The sequence below is a fragment of the Phodopus roborovskii genome, unplaced genomic scaffold (assembly GCF_943737965.1).
Source record: "Phodopus roborovskii unplaced genomic scaffold, PHOROB, whole genome shotgun sequence".
NCBI classification, from domain to species: Eukaryota; Metazoa; Chordata; class Mammalia; order Rodentia; family Cricetidae; genus Phodopus; species Phodopus roborovskii.
In genome coordinates this window covers 4,103,700-4,121,455 of record NW_026126550.1, presented here as the reverse complement: position 1 = coordinate 4,121,455, position 17,756 = coordinate 4,103,700, and the positions used below count along the sequence as shown (strand labels likewise).

The following is a 17,756-nucleotide window of genomic DNA, read 5'->3' as shown; positions in this document are numbered from 1 at the left end:
TCTCTGACCACCTAACTGCCATGCCTCCCTGCCATTATGGGCTCTTCTTCTAAATGTGAACCAGAACAAATGATTTCTTCCGCAAGTTGCCTTTGGTCATGGTGTTTTATCACAGTAACAAAATTAACTAATACCAAAGTTGGTACCAAGAATAGGATGATTGCTGTGAAGAACCTGGTCATGCTGTTTATTAGAGGATTGTGGAAGGCTTTGGGACTTTGGATTAGAAGAGCAGTTAAATTATGTAAGCTGAGATTAATAGGCCACTGTAGTAGACACCTGAAGGAGGTTCTGATAGTAATAAGGACTATGGAGTCCTGGCTTCTTAGATCCTGAAGTACTTGGTCCTCAGTTGTCTCCCATTTTTCACGGGATCTAAATAAGCACAGATATGTGTGCATATATAATTATTATTTCTATTTCTTTTCCTCCTTTTTCTTTCTTCTCCTCTTCCTTTTCCTTATTGTTTCTGTCCTCCAGTAGACAGTTTCTGTCAGACTCTTGATTGTAAAAACTGTTTTTGTCTATCATTTTCTGCTAACTGTTCCATGCATGTCTCCCAGATTCCACAGCATCTGCCTCATAGACCAGCCACCTCACACAGCAGTGCTAGGCTAGACACTGATTTATTTGCTGCTGGGAATCCTGTATGGACACTGTCTAACCTGACAATCATAGGACCTAAGAACCTTGAGTACGATGCCAAATGCTGCCCATATTTGCTCAGGGTAGGGCAGGAGCTGTCTCTGCCCATGTGCCTTGGACCTCAATGCCATCTCTCATTATTCTATCCTCCTCTTTTTTTTTCTCTCTCTCTCTCTTTGCCTTGGATCATGTCCCTCAGAACCTCTGAAGAACCCTATGTCTGTCCTGTTGTCTTCTCTACCTGAGACCAGGAGGACAGTGAAGTGTTTGGTCCCACAGAACCCAAACTGCCTGGCATGGGCCAAGTTCATATCATAAGCTGCCAAGTACATCATGGCAATAAGGCTGAACTAAAGTAATGGCAATCTCCCTTCTAAGTAGATGTTTTTATTAAAGTAAACAGCTTGTGGTGAGTCTGGCCATGTTGCCAGATCCCATGGTTATCTGTGAATCTTTATGCTTTGCCTCTGTCTGATGACAGGGAGCTTTGTAGCCTTGGAGTCACAAGTTAGAGTCTGTAGCTGGAATCTAACTGTGATAGGTGCTAGTCTTTGGATAGGAACAAACCTGGATTCCAAAGACACAGAAATCATGGTGTTTTAGATTAATGAACACATACTTGTGTGTTTGTGACCATTTCCATAGACATCAGAGAGAGCATGACTCTCCAGGTCATCAGCTCCTGGGGTACCCCACCCTCCTTCAGCTTTGCTTATAGCTATAAAGCACAATGACATCAAGTGACAATAGCCTTCTAGTCCACAGGCTTCCTGTGAGGATCAGATGTAGCCATGATGCCTGGTTAACCAACATTCACTGCCATATCACTTGCCAGTGTGACATACACCTTTCTGATAGAACACAAACATACCTAGAAGTGGAGGCCCCTGAGGTGAGCTATTTTTGCATCAGGACCAAAGTACTTCTGATTTTAAGGCTACTATCTCCAAGTTATCCAATTTCCCTTTGTCCAACTTCTTACTTATCTTCTAATCTCCTGAGTTCTAGATGCCTGAAGCTACACTGTCCACCTAGAGCTCCTCAGTTGGGAAGGACCTCCTCTGTGCTTTCGCCCCTTCCCCTTTGAGGGAAATCCCAAGTATATTGCCTTCCAGTGCTGGGAGCTCCATCTATTGCAGCTTCGCACCCTATGTTCTGAGCTCTAATTCTCCTCAGTTTCCTTCTTTTCCCTTGGCAGGGCTGTACTAGACTGTACTAGGGTCATGCATACTTCTTCTCTACCTCTGAGCTTCAGGCTGAGCAGCCATACACCAGACCTTTAGGCTATGGATAAGAGAAAGTCCAGTATCTGGGCCAGGAGACATGGAGAACAGTGAGACACTGCCTGCTGCCCCTGAAGTCTGTTCACCCCTTCTCTATCTCGGTCAATGGTAGATAGGTTAATGGAGTTTCCCCAGTACTTAATAGGAGCCTTTTAGCAGGGTAGACAATCATTTTAACTCAAAGTCATGGCTGTTGTAAGCTTTAATTAAACCTCTGTTGGGGAAGGAAAATGGGGATTGCCCCTAAAAGGTAGCTCCAAAGGATAAGGCTGATTATCAAAGTATTAGGTCTGCATTCTGCTATTTCCTAACTGCTGGGGGTAAGGCAGGAAGATCCTTGAACATCCTGCCCCAGAGCTAAACAAACCAAAAAAAAAAATGCAAAACATGATGCCCTTCACTCCCTCTCAGAAAGGTTCATTTTCATTTAGAGGGGGCAATGAGGTGATATAAGCCTCTTAGCAGCTAGCTACCATTTACTAGGCAATTGGGTATAGAGAAAAAAAGAAGTGGGCAACTACATCCTGCCATATCAAAGGAATGTCACTGAGCCCAACAGATGCTTCTGGACTACACTGACTCCTGTATGGCCTGTATGGAAAGGAAATTCCTGCTACTTGACACAAAAGTATAGGACATAAACAGGCTGTGGCCGTGCACAAGTGCACCCCAAAAGCCATGAGGATGTTCCCTCCTGGCAGAGCCCCTTGCCCTCCTCCAAGACCTAGGCCTGATGTCTCACTTTGAACCATCCCATCTTGTTTTAGCTTTGCTAAAAGACCTAAAAATTGCATGTGTGAGTCCTACAACTTCCCTCTGTTTTGTCTGCTGTGGATATGGCTTCAAACCTTAAATGCTACAAAATCAAAAAAGGGCTGAGCTCAACTACAACCTTGTACTTCCTTTGCTAGAGCATCATTTGTGATAAAGGTGGCTATTGTGACACAATTGCAATGATGGAAGATCTAGCCTGCAGTAACTCCACTCAGAGAAGTGGGTTTACAGATGGCAAGGTAGGTAAGACACCAGGAGAATGGACTACTTAGAGTATCTCACCCTGCCACAATGAGCGACAGACCCTCCTCTATACCCACACAGCGCACACACATACATCCCTCTACATTCAGACATCAGGTACTCCCACTGGCCCAGAAGGCAGATCCTCTTCTACACCCACACAGTTTGATTCTATACCCAGACGGCAAGCCTTCCTTCACACTTAGACAGCAGACTCTCCCCTGTTCGCAGAGACCAGAAACTCCACCACACCCAAACAATAGGCCCACAAACACAGCAGAACTTCCTGTATAACGCATATAACAGGCCCTCCTCTGCATCCAGAAAGAAAACCTCTACAACATTTAGAAAGTGAGCCATCCTCTATACCCAGACAGTAGGTCAACATCTATCCCCTGTCAGAGAGTGCTTATAAACACCTAGATAGCAGACTATGTTCTACCCAGATATCAAGCCTTTTTCTGTATCGGAAGAATAGGTCCTCTTCTACACACACAGAGCAAGCCTTCCTCTCTCTGCAGCCAGCAGGCTCTGCTCTACACCCAGTCACCAGGCCCACTTACATAGTAGATCTTACACTAAACCAAGACAGCAGGCTCTCCTTGGAACATAGGCTGAAACAGCAGACCTTCCTGCACACCCACACAGCTGGCTCTCCACTACACACAGGCATCAGGACCTCTTCTGAGTCTATATACACAGCAGACCCTTCACCATACACAGAGAACAAACCTTCATACCCACACTGTAAGTTTTCCTCTACACGCAGACAGCTGATACTCCCCTGCACCCAAACCGAAGGTTCTTCTCTGTACCCAGGCAGCTTCCCTTCCTCTTACCCAGCCAGCAGTCCCTTTTCCCACAACTAGACAACAGTTTCACCTCCACACTCAGCAGCAAGTTATACACAAGGTGTTGTACTCGTGGAGAACCTCCTTTGTAACTGCTTCCTTCAGCCCCCAACTGTTGAGGTGCCCTCTGAAGTGCAACCACCCTCTGACTATACCCTGAACTTAAATATTGTCTCCAAAGTTGTGTCTTACCCCACCCCTCACCCATCCTGCCCACCATGTGTCACATTCTGCTCAGGGAGACTCATTAAGCACCCAGAATCTGACACTATGTTGATCCAGTCTTTACTCTGTATTTGAAATAAGCAAAACATGAAGACAGATTGATTTGGAACAACTTCAAGCTGTAACTCAGTTGGTAGAGTACTGGACTAGCTTTGTACAAGGCCCTAGGCTTTAATCTTCATACAAACACTGAATTCCCAGTAGTTGTAAAGCAGAGGCAAAAGGATTAGGAATTCAAGGTCATCCTTGGTAAATAGCAGGTTTGAGACCAGTGTAAACTAGGTGAAAGAAGGGGTGTGTGTGTGTGTGTGTGTGACAGAGAGAGAGAGAGAGAGAGAGAGAGAGAGAGAGAGAGAGAGAGAGAGAGAGAGATTGATTTAATGCCAGGGTAGCCAAGCATGGTAGTTACACCTATAATGTCAACACTTGAGAGGAATAAACATGAGAGTTGCCTCAAGTTCAAGGACAACTACACAGCACATACCCAGACAGCCTCTCTCAAAGAAACCAATAATAAAAGACTAAAATGGCATGGAGGAAATGTACGGTTAAGCAAACTGCCATACCATCACACAATATTGTGCTGTCTGCCTAAGAAGAGCAAGGGCACAGAGGAAGGAGGACGTGAGTGGGATGCAATAGCAAAGGAGGGCACGTTTGGTGACATAGGCTGGTACAGTGTCATACAGAATGTACTCTAATGGCAGGCTCCTGTGTCCCAGGCCAGTGCTTCCCAGGTGACCAGGACAACCCTGCATGAGAGAAGATCACTGCAGATTCCATAGTCTGCTGAGGTTGAGCATCAATGCAGGAGAGTCACATACAACTCCAGGGGGCCAGAAGAGAGTGAGAACCAGGTCCTTAGGCTTCTGAGTAGCCACAAACCAGACTGACCCCCCCCCCCAGCAGAGGCTGTAAGACTCCAAGCAATAGTGAAGAGGGTGCCAGAACTGGCCTTCCCTTGTAAATAAGGTTGCGACCACCTTAATTGTTATCATAGAACCTTCATCCACTAACTGAAGGAAGCAGACGCAGAAATTAACATCTAAGCCCTGGGCTGAGCTCTTCCTGGAGTCCAGTCAAAGAGAGGGAGGAGAGATTATATGAGCAAAGGGGTCAAGATCATGCTGGGGAAACCCACAGAGACAGATGACTAGAACTAGTGGTAGCTCACTGATTCTGGACTGACAGCTGGGGGACAGAACTATGAACTGGCTTTTTGGAGCCGATTACCTATGGATTGATACCTTGCTCAGCCTTGATCCATTGGGGAGGGGATTGGTCCTGCCTCAACTTGATATGCCAGACTTTGTTGATTCCCCATGGGAGGCCTTATCCTTTTTGAGGAGTGGATGAGGGTTGGGTAGGGGGAAGGAGGGGAGGGTGGGGGAACTGTGGTTGGAATGTAAAATTTTAAAAAACAAACGTTTAAATAAATAAAGGAACAATGCCACACCCTCACGTTCTTGAACAAACCAGTGTCGCACTAAGACTGTCATTGAGAGAGAAGGAAGCATTTCCAATATGCAAGGCCTTGAACAATCACTAGGGTCCTTATTCAGGAGAGATGCAGAGCTGTCTCCTCAATGAGAAAAGAAATCCAAAAAAGAGACAGCTGGACACAGAGCCTTGGATTCACCCAGCTTTAGGGAACCTCCAGCTACCCGGGCAGGGTGACTAATGTGTTTTCCAGATAGGGTGTGATTCTCACTGTGGCAGGACCCACCCAGCCCCAGCGAACCAAGAGCCCTGTCCAGACATGCAGGAAAGCAAGGGATCCCAACAGCAAATAAACAGAAATAAATTAGGTGTGAGACCTCATTTTTCCTGAAATTTATTTCCCAGGGGGTATTTCTGCCACTGGCATACTATTTTTTAAAATGGACTAAGGACCAAGAAAGAGGAGGCTCTAATCTGGCCACACAAGGCAGGACTCCTTCTGCTCCTCTGTGGCTATAGCTCTACTGTCCCTGATCCTGCCCCTGAGGTACAATTGGCTGCCTTCACCAGTGTGCTCTTCTGAGTCAGCTTAACAACCCACGGGCAGGAGCTTAGTCTGTCTCAATGTCATTGTCTACTCTTCTGTGCCTCTGAAGCGTCATCCCACATAGCTTGTTAACAAAATAAAAACCCACAAATGAGCATGCTTTATGTGACAAGTTTAACAAGCAGGAATTTCAGATCCAATTTCATTTCTGCCAAAAATGAACTGTACCACAATTGGTTTGCTTGTCACTCATTAATACATGATTTAATTGTTTAATTTTAAACATTATGAGCTATCAGCATGTGTGTTTCTTGATGTTTCAACATTCAGATGAATGTTAGTTGGTTGCAAAATACTTCATTTTTTTTAGAAGAATCTAAAAGGTGGTGTTACGTTATAAACTACCATCCATGTATAAATTTGCTTTCCTTTTTTATGTTGCTGTTTATTGATTTAAGCATTTATTGATTGCTTGTGGTAACCTTAATGCTGACCATAGATTCTTCTTCTAACTCAAGAATATCCCCTTTCCCTTCTTTCATACTTCTTATTTTTCTTTATACCCCATTTTTCTGCATATTTTAAGACAGTGAGTGTGCTAACCTTAGTCTCTATTCCTTTAAATTTTACTATAGGTGTGTGTGGCTATACCTTATCTTGCTAGGCTGAACTGCTCTCTTTCTCATCACTGGAAGCATCCCTTCCAGACCCAAGAGCAGGAGTCTGCTAGGAAGGGTTTTCTGCTTATTTATATTGTCACACTTGTACACAAACAACAGAGAATCAGAGCTGCTTACACAATAAAAGAGTGCATGGAGGTTCTACCATTCACTGAACACTCAGCAATAAGCTGGATACTTTTGGTGTCTTATTTAATTTAGCAATTGATAACTCTAGGAAGTTCATGCTTATAAGGCAGCATACATAGACCATGAGGTAGTAAGTGAAGATATATAAAAATCTGACTCTGTCTGATCTTAATCATTTAACAGCTCAACATTACACTAGTTGAGTAGCAGAATTATAACCTCAATTAAAACTAGATGACTTCTCCTATAGTCAATGGAAACAGGATGGAGTTTTCTGCCTTCCCTTTTCTTTCTTCTTTCTCCATCCCTGCCTTTGTTCCAAATCTGTGTCCAGTGTGATTAGATTCTTGGGGAGACAGTAGTACACAAACATTCATTTGCTGCCCATGTAGATGAAATTATTATCCTTAGAGGATGAGGTTTAGAAGGGAAGGCTCTATACCCTACACCCTAGTGTCTCATATAATTGCTGAATGCAGCTTCCCAGGCCAAAGCAAGGATGTTGAGTACTTGGGTCAACCATCTTTGTGTTTCTTATTTCCTTTTCCACTGAGTTTGTTGTTGCTCATAGAATTCCCAATGAAGGGTGTTGATACTTTAGGGCAGGTGGACCATGTCAAGCTGAGGAACTAAAATGTAGATATTTATAAGTTCCAAAAACATCTCTAGCCATCTTTCCACAGAGTCAGCTTGACATCCTTGAAGTCTTTCTCCACCAGTTGATCTGTTAAGGTTTAAGATAACCCAGAGGTTACAATCCCAGGGAATTGTACAGTAATGGTACTGAAATGCTCATGATAAATACAGCAATGACTATCATGGAAGATTGTGCCGACATAGGTAACACCCACCAGGGATCCCTCTAGGTTTACAGAAATCTCTGCCTCCTTACCCCAGACCTCTGCCTTTTCCACTCTTATGGGAGTATTTGAACAGCTGGACATGTTGATGGGAGCCTTGGGTTTCAGGTGTCACTGTCTCCACTAACAGGAGAAATTTGAGCCAATGGGATATGTTCTCTAAGTGCCAGGCTTTTTCTTTTCACTCGTAAAATTAGCATAAAGTTCAGAGAACACAAAGAATATCAAAATGTTCCTTAAAGTGTTCTAACCCTGGAGGTACGTACCTCCAGGAGACTGCCTGGTTCATTTCTCTCTCCCTCCTCCCCTTCCTCCCTCCTCCTATCTCTCCCTCCCTCCCTCCTGTCCTTCCTTCATTCTCTAGCACGTATACGTGACACATGTGTATACAAGTCAGAGAACAACTGACAGAGTCAGTTCTGCCCTCTTCCACCATGTAGGATCCAGGAACTGAACCCAGATCATCAATCTTGGCTGCAAGTTCCATCTCACTAGTTCAAGCACAGATAGATCAGCACTTCTCAAGTAAATGAGGCTTACATGAATCCTCCTGTGGAACTCGCCCAAAGGCCATTGGGAATGTAGAATCTATCCCAGACTTAGTAGGAAGGTAGGGGCTTTGATGGTTTCCTGAATGTGCCAGCCTAAGCAGGGGCCAGGGAAGACCCTGTCTCCGGGCAAGAACAATGGCTTGAATACAGGGATACATGGCTAGCCCACGGGGGTATTCTGGTTCCTGAAAAAGGTAAAATGTCATCAGTCATAGAGGTCATCTGTTTACATTATCTCCTAATATGTTTGTGAGAGCCTTAGGTGCTTAATGCTTTTCCATTTTTTTTTTTTTTAACAGATGGAGAAATGGAGGCACAGAGAAATTAAGTGACTTGGCCACAGTTACAAGCTGGGGAGGACCAGGGAAAGCCTAGAGAGAGCTGGCTCTGGGCCTGCATCCTGCCCACGGAGTCACCCTGCCTCCGTCCTCAGGAGAGAAGGCTTTCTACAAGGTAAGAGGATGTGTATTACCCTGCCTCCATGCTCAATAGGGATAGTTTGTGTGCAGAGCTAGAGTAGCACTCTCCATTCCAGATCAGATCAGTGATGATTGACATCCTCATGTATTCAGCCTGGGCACCTGACCCTCTATCCTGGCCGCTCTGGGTCTCCATTGCCCTTATGTGACTTCCCCAAGTGTTAATACCCTCAGCCTTGATGGGCCCCAGTAACTCCGTGTCTCCTGAGTATCCACCGTGTTGTCCCTGCTGCAGCACTACTGTCCTCTTTAAAGCCCTCACTCTAGTCGTCACCTTTCCCGTCATGTCTAACCCTTTTTCCTTTCGGATGGAAAGTGCCACAGTCCTGGAAGTTAGAAATGAATGGGGGGATGCTTCCACCACCCTTCAAGAGTTCTTCTCTTGTTTGTGCCTGTCGCAGCCTCCCTACCCCTCTCACAGCCAGCACACTTCATTGCCTTTGAGTTCAAAGGCAACTACTACCTCCTGGGCCTTCACTAGGAGCCTAACCCTCACATTCCGTATGTCAGGCAGGGAGGGGAGAGGGCATGAACCAGGTTTCACTCATCACCTCTATCTGCAAAGTGTTCACCAATCCCACAGAAGGCAATCCCACAGTGTCCCACTAACAGCCGCAACCATCAGTCCACCCCACAGAATCTTGCTGTCACATTGTGTGTCTGCTGCTTTTCCTTATACAATTTCTACAAGTTAAATTGAGAAATTTTACATTGACTGGTGTTGTGAACTGGAAGCCCATTTATCTCTCCTAATTTTTCTATAACCTCTTGAAAATTATGTCCTCCCTTATTTCACATGAATATCTGGTCTAGATCCCAAAGAGAAATGTGCTTACACCACAAAATTCTCTAAATAAAGGTGTTGTCATACTTTGGAAAGTCATGTTTAGTTCTCACAGCACTCTGCCTTAACACTTTGCAGGAATGACCAGAGTACATGATTTCTCATACTCGTTGCCCTTCACAGACAGGTTTCTGTGGTCCAAATTTACATGAGCCTGAGCTGAGTATGGGCACATGTTCTGCTGTGGAGCTGGAAACATGGTGTGTCTGTTGCCTAGGAGACAGTGGCTCCCTGAGCAGGTGCTGGTGGGGCACACCAGCCCACACACGCAGCTGTGTTCTCACACCTCTTCTCTCCAGTGTCTGCTTCTTCTTCACCATGTTTTCCGTACAATTTGGCCTCTGCCGCTCCTCCAGTCTTCCCTCTCAGTGTGGGCAACCATCAGTGAAATGGATTTGAGTAGGGAGGACTGAAGACAGATCAGCTGATTGGCACAATGGGTAACTGCTTCCTGAGTAACTAAGGGGGGAGAGGGTGATAAGGCAGAGTTAAGAATCAGCTCATGTGCTGGGGTCTAATTCAAAGCTGCTCATACCCAGATTGCAATTTAGGACCTCCTCTGGTCCCTGTCTTACAAGGAGGACCACGGAGGAAAAGAAGGTCCACAGTGTGGAGATATAATCCCAGTACCCAAAATGTAGCTCCTACCTTCCGGTATCTGGCACAGACAGCAACCTCCAAGGGCTCCCACACACTCCACAGACTCCTTGAGAATACAATACATTTAAAATATTATACTCTTTTCACTGGGGCTGAACCTGAGGAAAGTGTGTTTTATTGGGAGAAATAAGATCAAAGTATAAGATAAATCCAGATTCCAAACGTGAAGTTTGCATGCTAAGAAACAATTCACATACTCTGCCTTCAATACATCATTCCTGATAGCTCTTGTTGGCACAGAACCATTCTTAAGCTCAAGACTTTTCTTTAAGTATAAAACCACTTAAAGTTCTTTAGAAACATCTATCATTAGTTTGAAAATAAATAGGCTTATGGGAAAAAAAGGATGGATGCTAATGTAGTCCTTTTAGTGTGGGCTTCCTACTGTAAATTGCTGAAGGAGACTTCAGAGAGCCAAGCAAGGAGTGAAGTTAGCATCTCCAGTAGCAAGGAGGGCAAAGCTGGGTTTTGGAAACTATCATGGAGTCATCCTTGGTACAGCTAAGGAAGCTCCTGCAGCTCTTGAACTGAAAGCCCATGAGTCACAAACAGTCCAGGCTCTTGATTGCCACTGATGGTATCCAGGATAGGGCTCACCAGAAAAAAACCAGCCATCATTCTAAGATCTTGGGGTGTGAAGAGCATGGAACTCCTGAAAACAAGTGTGCAGGGACCCTTCAGAAGTACCTGGCCTGTGACCACATGCTATTAGGTATGACATTAGGAAATGCCACTGCACAGTATATGCAGTTATGCTGAAAGCGGCCTGTACTGTTGGCACTTGCTGAACATCTGTAAGGGTAGAATGCAAACAAATTTGAAATGTTTCACCCTGTGATTTCCTCAGCTGAAAGGAAAGGGGGAGTCAGCACTTATTTAGTGTCGTGTGTATATGGTATGCTGGGTTAGACATTTAAAACTATATCTATCATTTAATCATCATGGCAAGAAACATTGTTTGGTAGAAAACAAAACACATCCCAACGGGGTTAGTGCTGTATAAACTAGCAGGACCAGAAGGGAAAAATAGAGCCTGTGACAGGGATTTAGCACAGAGCACAGAGCAAGAGAAGCATTTCAGTGTGGCTGGAGTAGTGTGATTACATAATAAGCAATTAGTGGGAAAATGGCTGTCCATTTCCAAAGGCAGAATTGACCTGTATGCGCAAAACAAATAAAAAACATAAAGGGCCAGGCATGGTGACATGTGCTTTTAATCCCAGCATGTGGAGGAAGTCGGGTCTACATAGTGAGTTCCAGGCCAGCCAAGACTGACATGACCTTGTCAATAAATAACGACAATGAAAAAGACTATTAATTTAAATGCAAAATCATAAAATAGTTCTTCTTTGGCCACCTGAGCCATTAGCTGAGGAAGCCAGTGTTCCTATCCCACACCCATAGGGAAGAGCAGGATCTGCCATAGCTTGGACTTGACGTTATTCCCTGAACTACATAAAGCCAGAAGCATCATAAGAACAGGGTTCTGAGTAAATGTGACAGAAAAGTGACATCTGTTCCCTTCTGAAATCAGGTACAGACCTTGTTGACTGTGGCCCTTGGTGAGCACCACAGTATGGCCTGGGTTTTGTTTTGTTTTGTTGTTTGTTTGTTTTGCTTTGTTTTTTCCATATTCTGATTCCTGTGCCTTGAATATCTTTCTCCTGTCCCATTTTAACCTGAAACATCTGACTGACTTCAATGCTCAGCTCAAACATCAGTCCCTCAACCCTTCACCACAGACAGATTTTACCCTCACACTGTTAATTCAATTTTAAGTTCCTTAAAGAATAGCATTTTGAATGTTCCCTCCCCCTGGATAACTTTACGGAGGTCTGAGAAGATGCACTGTGTCTACAGAACACAAGCTGTTCCCTCACTATAGGCTTTGCTCTCTTGCTTCTTTGGTCCTGTACAGCTTTGCTGAAAGTTTGCTTTATTTTGAAAAACCTCCTGTTGAATAGCAATTTCAGAGCCTCTATGTGTCCATTTTTTTGGGGGGAGGGCACTGTTTAAACTACACTCCCACACTAGGAAAGCATTCAGAGGGTAATAGGAAACCATAGTAGTATGAGATGCAAAAGATGCCCAAGAAACCCCCAACAGTCTCTTAGGTACCTTTATTCCATTCATGTCTTCTTCCCTAGATAGTCATGTTCTAGGAGTGAGGGACCAGCTCACAAAATTAGTTGACCAGCATCCTAGCCAGCCTGTCTGGGCAACCACGTGAATCCTCTCAGCCCAGTCTTCTTCCTCATCTTCTCAGACTGCAGCTAAGTCATTCCTTCTCCCATAACATTTCTATGATTCACCCCACTCATGCCACCAATCTCTGTATATCTGTGCCCACTGTCCTCTTTCTAGTCAGTACTGGCCTCACAGTGTTCCCTTCAAGTGCCATTTTTCCTCTTTGATCCATGAGATGTTCCTTTCAATACACTGCCTCTGCTCTGGTACCTCTAGGCCTGCAGTTTCTCAGAAAATGCCTCCACCCACCCATCCATTTATCCATCCATCCATCCATCTATCCATCAACTAAGGGCTTTGTTCAGGGATACATTGCAGTCTCTTTCCATACATGGACATATGATTCTCAAGTACCATAGCATTCCATGGGCATGTGTTTCCCATGAGCTCTTTCTTTTCTGCAGCTGTCTTTTATATACTAAATCAGGTGCAGACAGGTCCCATGAATAGATATTAAATTAATGGAAAGAGCTTATTTTCCTTATTGTATGATGTGCCCTGATGCCACATTGTATCCATGGAAAGTAAATGCAGACACTCCAAGTTAGAGCAGATAGTAGGTCCATCCACTAAGATATGCCTCTAACAAGGCCGTGGCCATCTCTTGGGTCTCTTCCCAAGGAGTAAGTGGCTTTGGTACATGGTACACCAGACAAGGCAGGGAATGTGCTATAATGTCCCCCATCTTGTGCCCAGACATGGCAAAGAAATCACACATGGAGTTAACAAATGAGCATCAAGGAATCTGAGAGAATTTTTTACTGTTTGTATATCACTACTAGTCTCTTATCAGCCCCTATGTTATATTGACTAGAGTTACATATATACCTACTGAATGAATTTATATTCATATCTAATAAATTAATATTTATGGAAATAATTGGTGTAAAAGGTATTAGTAAATATTCCCCTTATGCTTGTTTGTCCCTATGGCTTAAAGGGAACATTTACAGCACATGTGTGTTTCCTGTCCATGAGTTCAGAACTGTAAGGTTTTTCATAGATGAAAGAAACATAAAAATTTTCCTTACAAGAGTGATACAAGGTTCTAATGAAGTGCAACTTGAACACTTAACACAACAAAGGGTTTATTTGAGAGGAGAAAGGATAGTAAGATGTCATCTGGGGCTTCCTTTCTGTGTCAGATTCCTTTCTGTGTCAGATATCATGTATATACTGTGTCCTCTGCCACAGACAAAGATCTGTGTACCTAAAAGAACCTGGATGATTTAGACTGAACAATATGGAAAGAAACCCTCCAATGATATAAGTCTCATTCTGCTCACTTCTCTTTTCTCTAAAGTCTTTGTCATATTAACCTAGTCAGTTACAAGGAAAATCTAGATACTATTTATCTTCTTGTAAAGATAATATGTGTCTATTATGGTCTTGGTACACACTATAAAGCAGACAACCAAAGGTGTCCTAATCAAATCCTCAAGAGGAGAGCTGGATGCCTGGAAAGCCATCCAGGTCTGTGACTGGACAATGCAGAGGCTTAGTGGTTACTAGATCTGGTTCACTTATCATTCTAGATGAACACACTGAAGACTATTCAGCCTTTGCTTACCTGTGGTGCCCTGTGGTGACCTTCCTTTATAGAACTATATAGGACGAAGGGCCTATGACTAGAGAACCAGGGCTAATCAAACATGCTAGAGACAGCCAGTCTTCATTCACAGGACAAGGGCACTGACCACATGAAAAATCTATTCCCAGATGGACGTGGACGCTGAGGAGAAACGCCATCGCACACGGTCCAAAGGGGTTCGAGGTAAGTGCACTTCCCCATATCTCTGAGTCTGGCTGGGTACCTTCATCCCAAAGAACTGCTGTGTCAGTTAGCTCTAACCACCCAGCACTGCCACCTTTTTGATAATTTTCCATGGGAGAAGAGTCCCTGTGACACATGATAAATTTTTATGTTTTCCATCTTTCTGCAGTTCCTGTGGAGCCTGCCATACAAGAGCTGTTCAGGTTAGTGCTTTGTGGGGGAGAGGTGTTCGCAGCAGCAGTTTAAGAAACTCATGCCTCTGAATGGGTGCACTGTACTTACAAACTCAATGGCAACTTGTTCATAGCCTGCTACAGTGAAGAAATTAATCCCTCTGAAACTGCAGATAAAAAGCATTCCTGTACCTCCTCTCTTGGTCATTGCCTTTCCCATCTCTCCTCCTCCTTTGGTCCATCCTTCCCTCCCTTCCTCCCCCTACCTTTCCATCCTCCCTATCGCTCTCTGTCTCCCTCCCCCTCCGTCTCTCTCTCTTTGAGAGGTCTGCTGCCGTCAGTGTCCACAGAAGCCCATGCAGCTATATAATCAGCTCTTTCCTATTGCAGCTGTCCCACTCCAGGCTGCGATGGCAGTGGTCACGTCAGTGGCAAATATGCACGACACAGAAGGTAATGCCTGCCTTTTTCACAATGTGCTGTCTAAGATGGCTTGTTTAAAGACCCAGTGCAAGTGAAGACATGTGGGTAGGTGTTTGGGGATATAGTGCATGCCACCATTGTCTTCTTTGCTCTCACTTCTCCATGAACTCCATGTGCTACCCAGTTCTCCAAGCACAAGCCACTCCACGTCACGAATGTTGAAAACAGTATACACATTGGCACCAGTTGTGATGAGCCTCACATTCTCACCTGTGAGTCTATGATCAGCATGCAGAGGGCTTGGGGCTTTCCATGATCCATGAGGAAGGCTAAGTCCTTCACTCTCTCCTCAGGGGGGATAGTAAACCTCAGGGGGTAGATTAACACAAGACCCGTTGAGCTTTATAAAGTAACTTTGGTCTCATCATCTAAGAGATCTTGTTCTGGGAAGCAGACAGAGGTGATATCCAGACAGCTACAGGGAATGCTCAAATGGGATGAGAGTTGGGGAAGATCACACTCATAGTCCTGAAGACAGGTGGTCTTGTTGCTCTTACAAATACTAGGTCTCACATCTCTAATGGTGAGGGGTGTGGAGAACATCTGGAAGAAAGATAGCTAAAAAAGAAATGCACCAGGGCAAGAGCATCTTACACATACCTGTGGCCAGCTGTCATACCTATGTTTTGTCTTTACATCTGCTCTGACAGCAAACACGGGTGGGTCCTGCTGTACGATGGCCCATACATGATAGGTGAGAAGTGCTCGCAAGTTATGATGATGCTATTCTCACTTATTTTTCCCAAGTCAATTTGTGAGGACTAAGGTCATCCTATTCTACAAGCCATCTGTAGGCCAGACTGACATTTGAGTTGGTTTTGCCAGAGATGTTCAAGGTGACCTCTCCTTTTCCTCATTCTCTATTTTCTATCCAGTGAAACAGTAATTTGTGGGTAAAGCCAAGCTATTATTTTGACTGTGACTTTGTGAAATCAAAGGGAAATTCATGAATCATTCCTCAGATCCCCATGATGACACAGAAGAACACATGGGGATTGCTCAATGAGCATCCACCACAAGATGGCTGTCTGGTTTCCCCATGACATACCAAAGGAGGCATGGGCAACTTTTCTCTAGGAACTTTTAGTTTTAAATTACTAAGTTTAATGTGTTGTATCATTACATACCATATAAAGTTGTAAATTGCTGAATCAGGTAATGAGACTGGTAACTAAAATATAAATTTTGCTCTGTGGAGAAGTACACATGTAAGGTCTTAGTCTGTGTGCTTAACGACAGCATTGTGAGCTCAATAGAAAATAGTTGGCAAACTGCAGGCGGCATCTATTTTCTCCTAATCATCTCTTCATTAGCTGATAGGCTTTATCACAGCTATGAAAATAGATTATTAAATTTGGTTAACATAATTTAACTGGGATTGTGCTAGATATCATTCCATAGCCACAGTTGTGCAAAGGAAAGAAGAAAAAGAAAGAAATGTCAAAGAATAATTACACTCATTTGGTCTTTATTCTGTGAACAAATAATTGCTGTACCATATGGGGTTATGTTGTGGTATTTCGAGGTATGCTCACTCTCTTCTCCTACCACCTCTGTCAGATCCATCACTAAGGTGAATCCCTGGAATGTGTGGATCAATGTTGCCATGAGTGATGTATATTCACTTCTTCCATGACTGTGTACTCTGCTTATACATGGTTTCTGAGGGAGACCTGAAGGCTGTTTGGACTCATATTCCATTTTAGGGTTGACCCTGGTATGAAGCACTCAGGTGGACTCTGAGGATAGACACAGAACCATGCCAGCTAGAAAAGTTCCCCAAAAGCCTGTTCAAATAAAATGATAAAAATGATCATAACAATATATCCTGACTCATTCCCTCTGTTTACATTGAAATGTTTACCAGAAAGTACACATGCAATGTGGTATGTGTAGAAACCAATGACTCCAGTCTAGGGACCTGGATTCCAGTTTCTCCTGTGCCACTGATGAGCAGAGGCCACACGACAAGAGTGATCCAGTTGGCTGTGACCTTCAGAGTCCTCAGGACACTGGTGAAAACTGCCAAGCAAAGCCAATAGATAATGCATTTTAACATCTGCCATTATGCCAGGGTTAGAAGATTTTGGTTGTATCTAGCTTTGATTTCTCTGGTTTCAAAGTAACTGCTGGCAGTTGTGGTGCCTGTAAGAGATATCTGATGTGACTTAGACGTGGGGCTTGTCTTAACACGTAAGACGTACATGGGAGCCATAGCCTGGCATGGATGAAATTACCTGCCTTTTTCATCCTTTTAGCCATGTATTTCTTGTCAAATGCATTCTCCTTAAGGCTGCAGTTTCACTTAGCTTCTATGTCCCCTCAGTCCATAGTGTTATTTTAAGATGTTGAAATGTCTCTTTGAGCATGCACAAAATGACTAGAGGCAGATGTGGACAGTCCATGTTGTAAAGAAAAAAGAAATCAGTGGTGGGGGGGGACCCAAGGTAAAATGGTGCCTATCATATAGTCCTTTAATTAAGAAAAGCGATACTTTATCACCCTTTTAGTTTGCTGTCTCTGTACTTCTGAGGCTTAAAGGATAAGGCTCTATGTGTTGGTCCTTGTGGATACTGACTCTGTCACAGTAGATGGAAATGTTGGGAATCCTGGGGTGATGGAGACAGGGTGTAGATTTCAGAGAAATGGGGAATACACCAGAACTAACCACTAGATAAAACCTAGGAAAGGAGACAGTTCAGAATATTTCACAATTTAAGGTTTGGATTTAAGTATTAGGGTCAGAGTAGGATTATAACATGCATTTGGGAATGTTTTGTGTCAATTTCTATATTGTGCCTTAACAAAAGACAAACTGTAGGTATTTATTTGTTTGTGTTACTAGCTCATAATAATTCATGGTCTCTG

General features: G+C 43.9%; 1 protein-coding gene across 1 annotated transcript in view; it reads left to right on the top strand.

The window, feature by feature from the left end:
* Myt1l (myelin transcription factor 1 like) overlaps window positions 1-17,756 on the top strand; it is a 259,766-nt gene that overhangs the window by 116,182 nt on the left and 125,828 nt on the right. Inside the window, exons 3-6 of the mRNA XM_051201288.1 lie at window positions 8,528-8,681; window positions 14,178-14,232; window positions 14,402-14,435; window positions 14,796-14,858. Of these exons, the coding sequence (XP_051057245.1) occupies window positions 14,178-14,232; window positions 14,402-14,435; window positions 14,796-14,858 (152 nt within the window). The 5' untranslated portion in view covers window positions 8,528-8,681. The remainder of the gene's footprint in view (window positions 1-8,527; window positions 8,682-14,177; window positions 14,233-14,401; window positions 14,436-14,795; window positions 14,859-17,756) is intronic.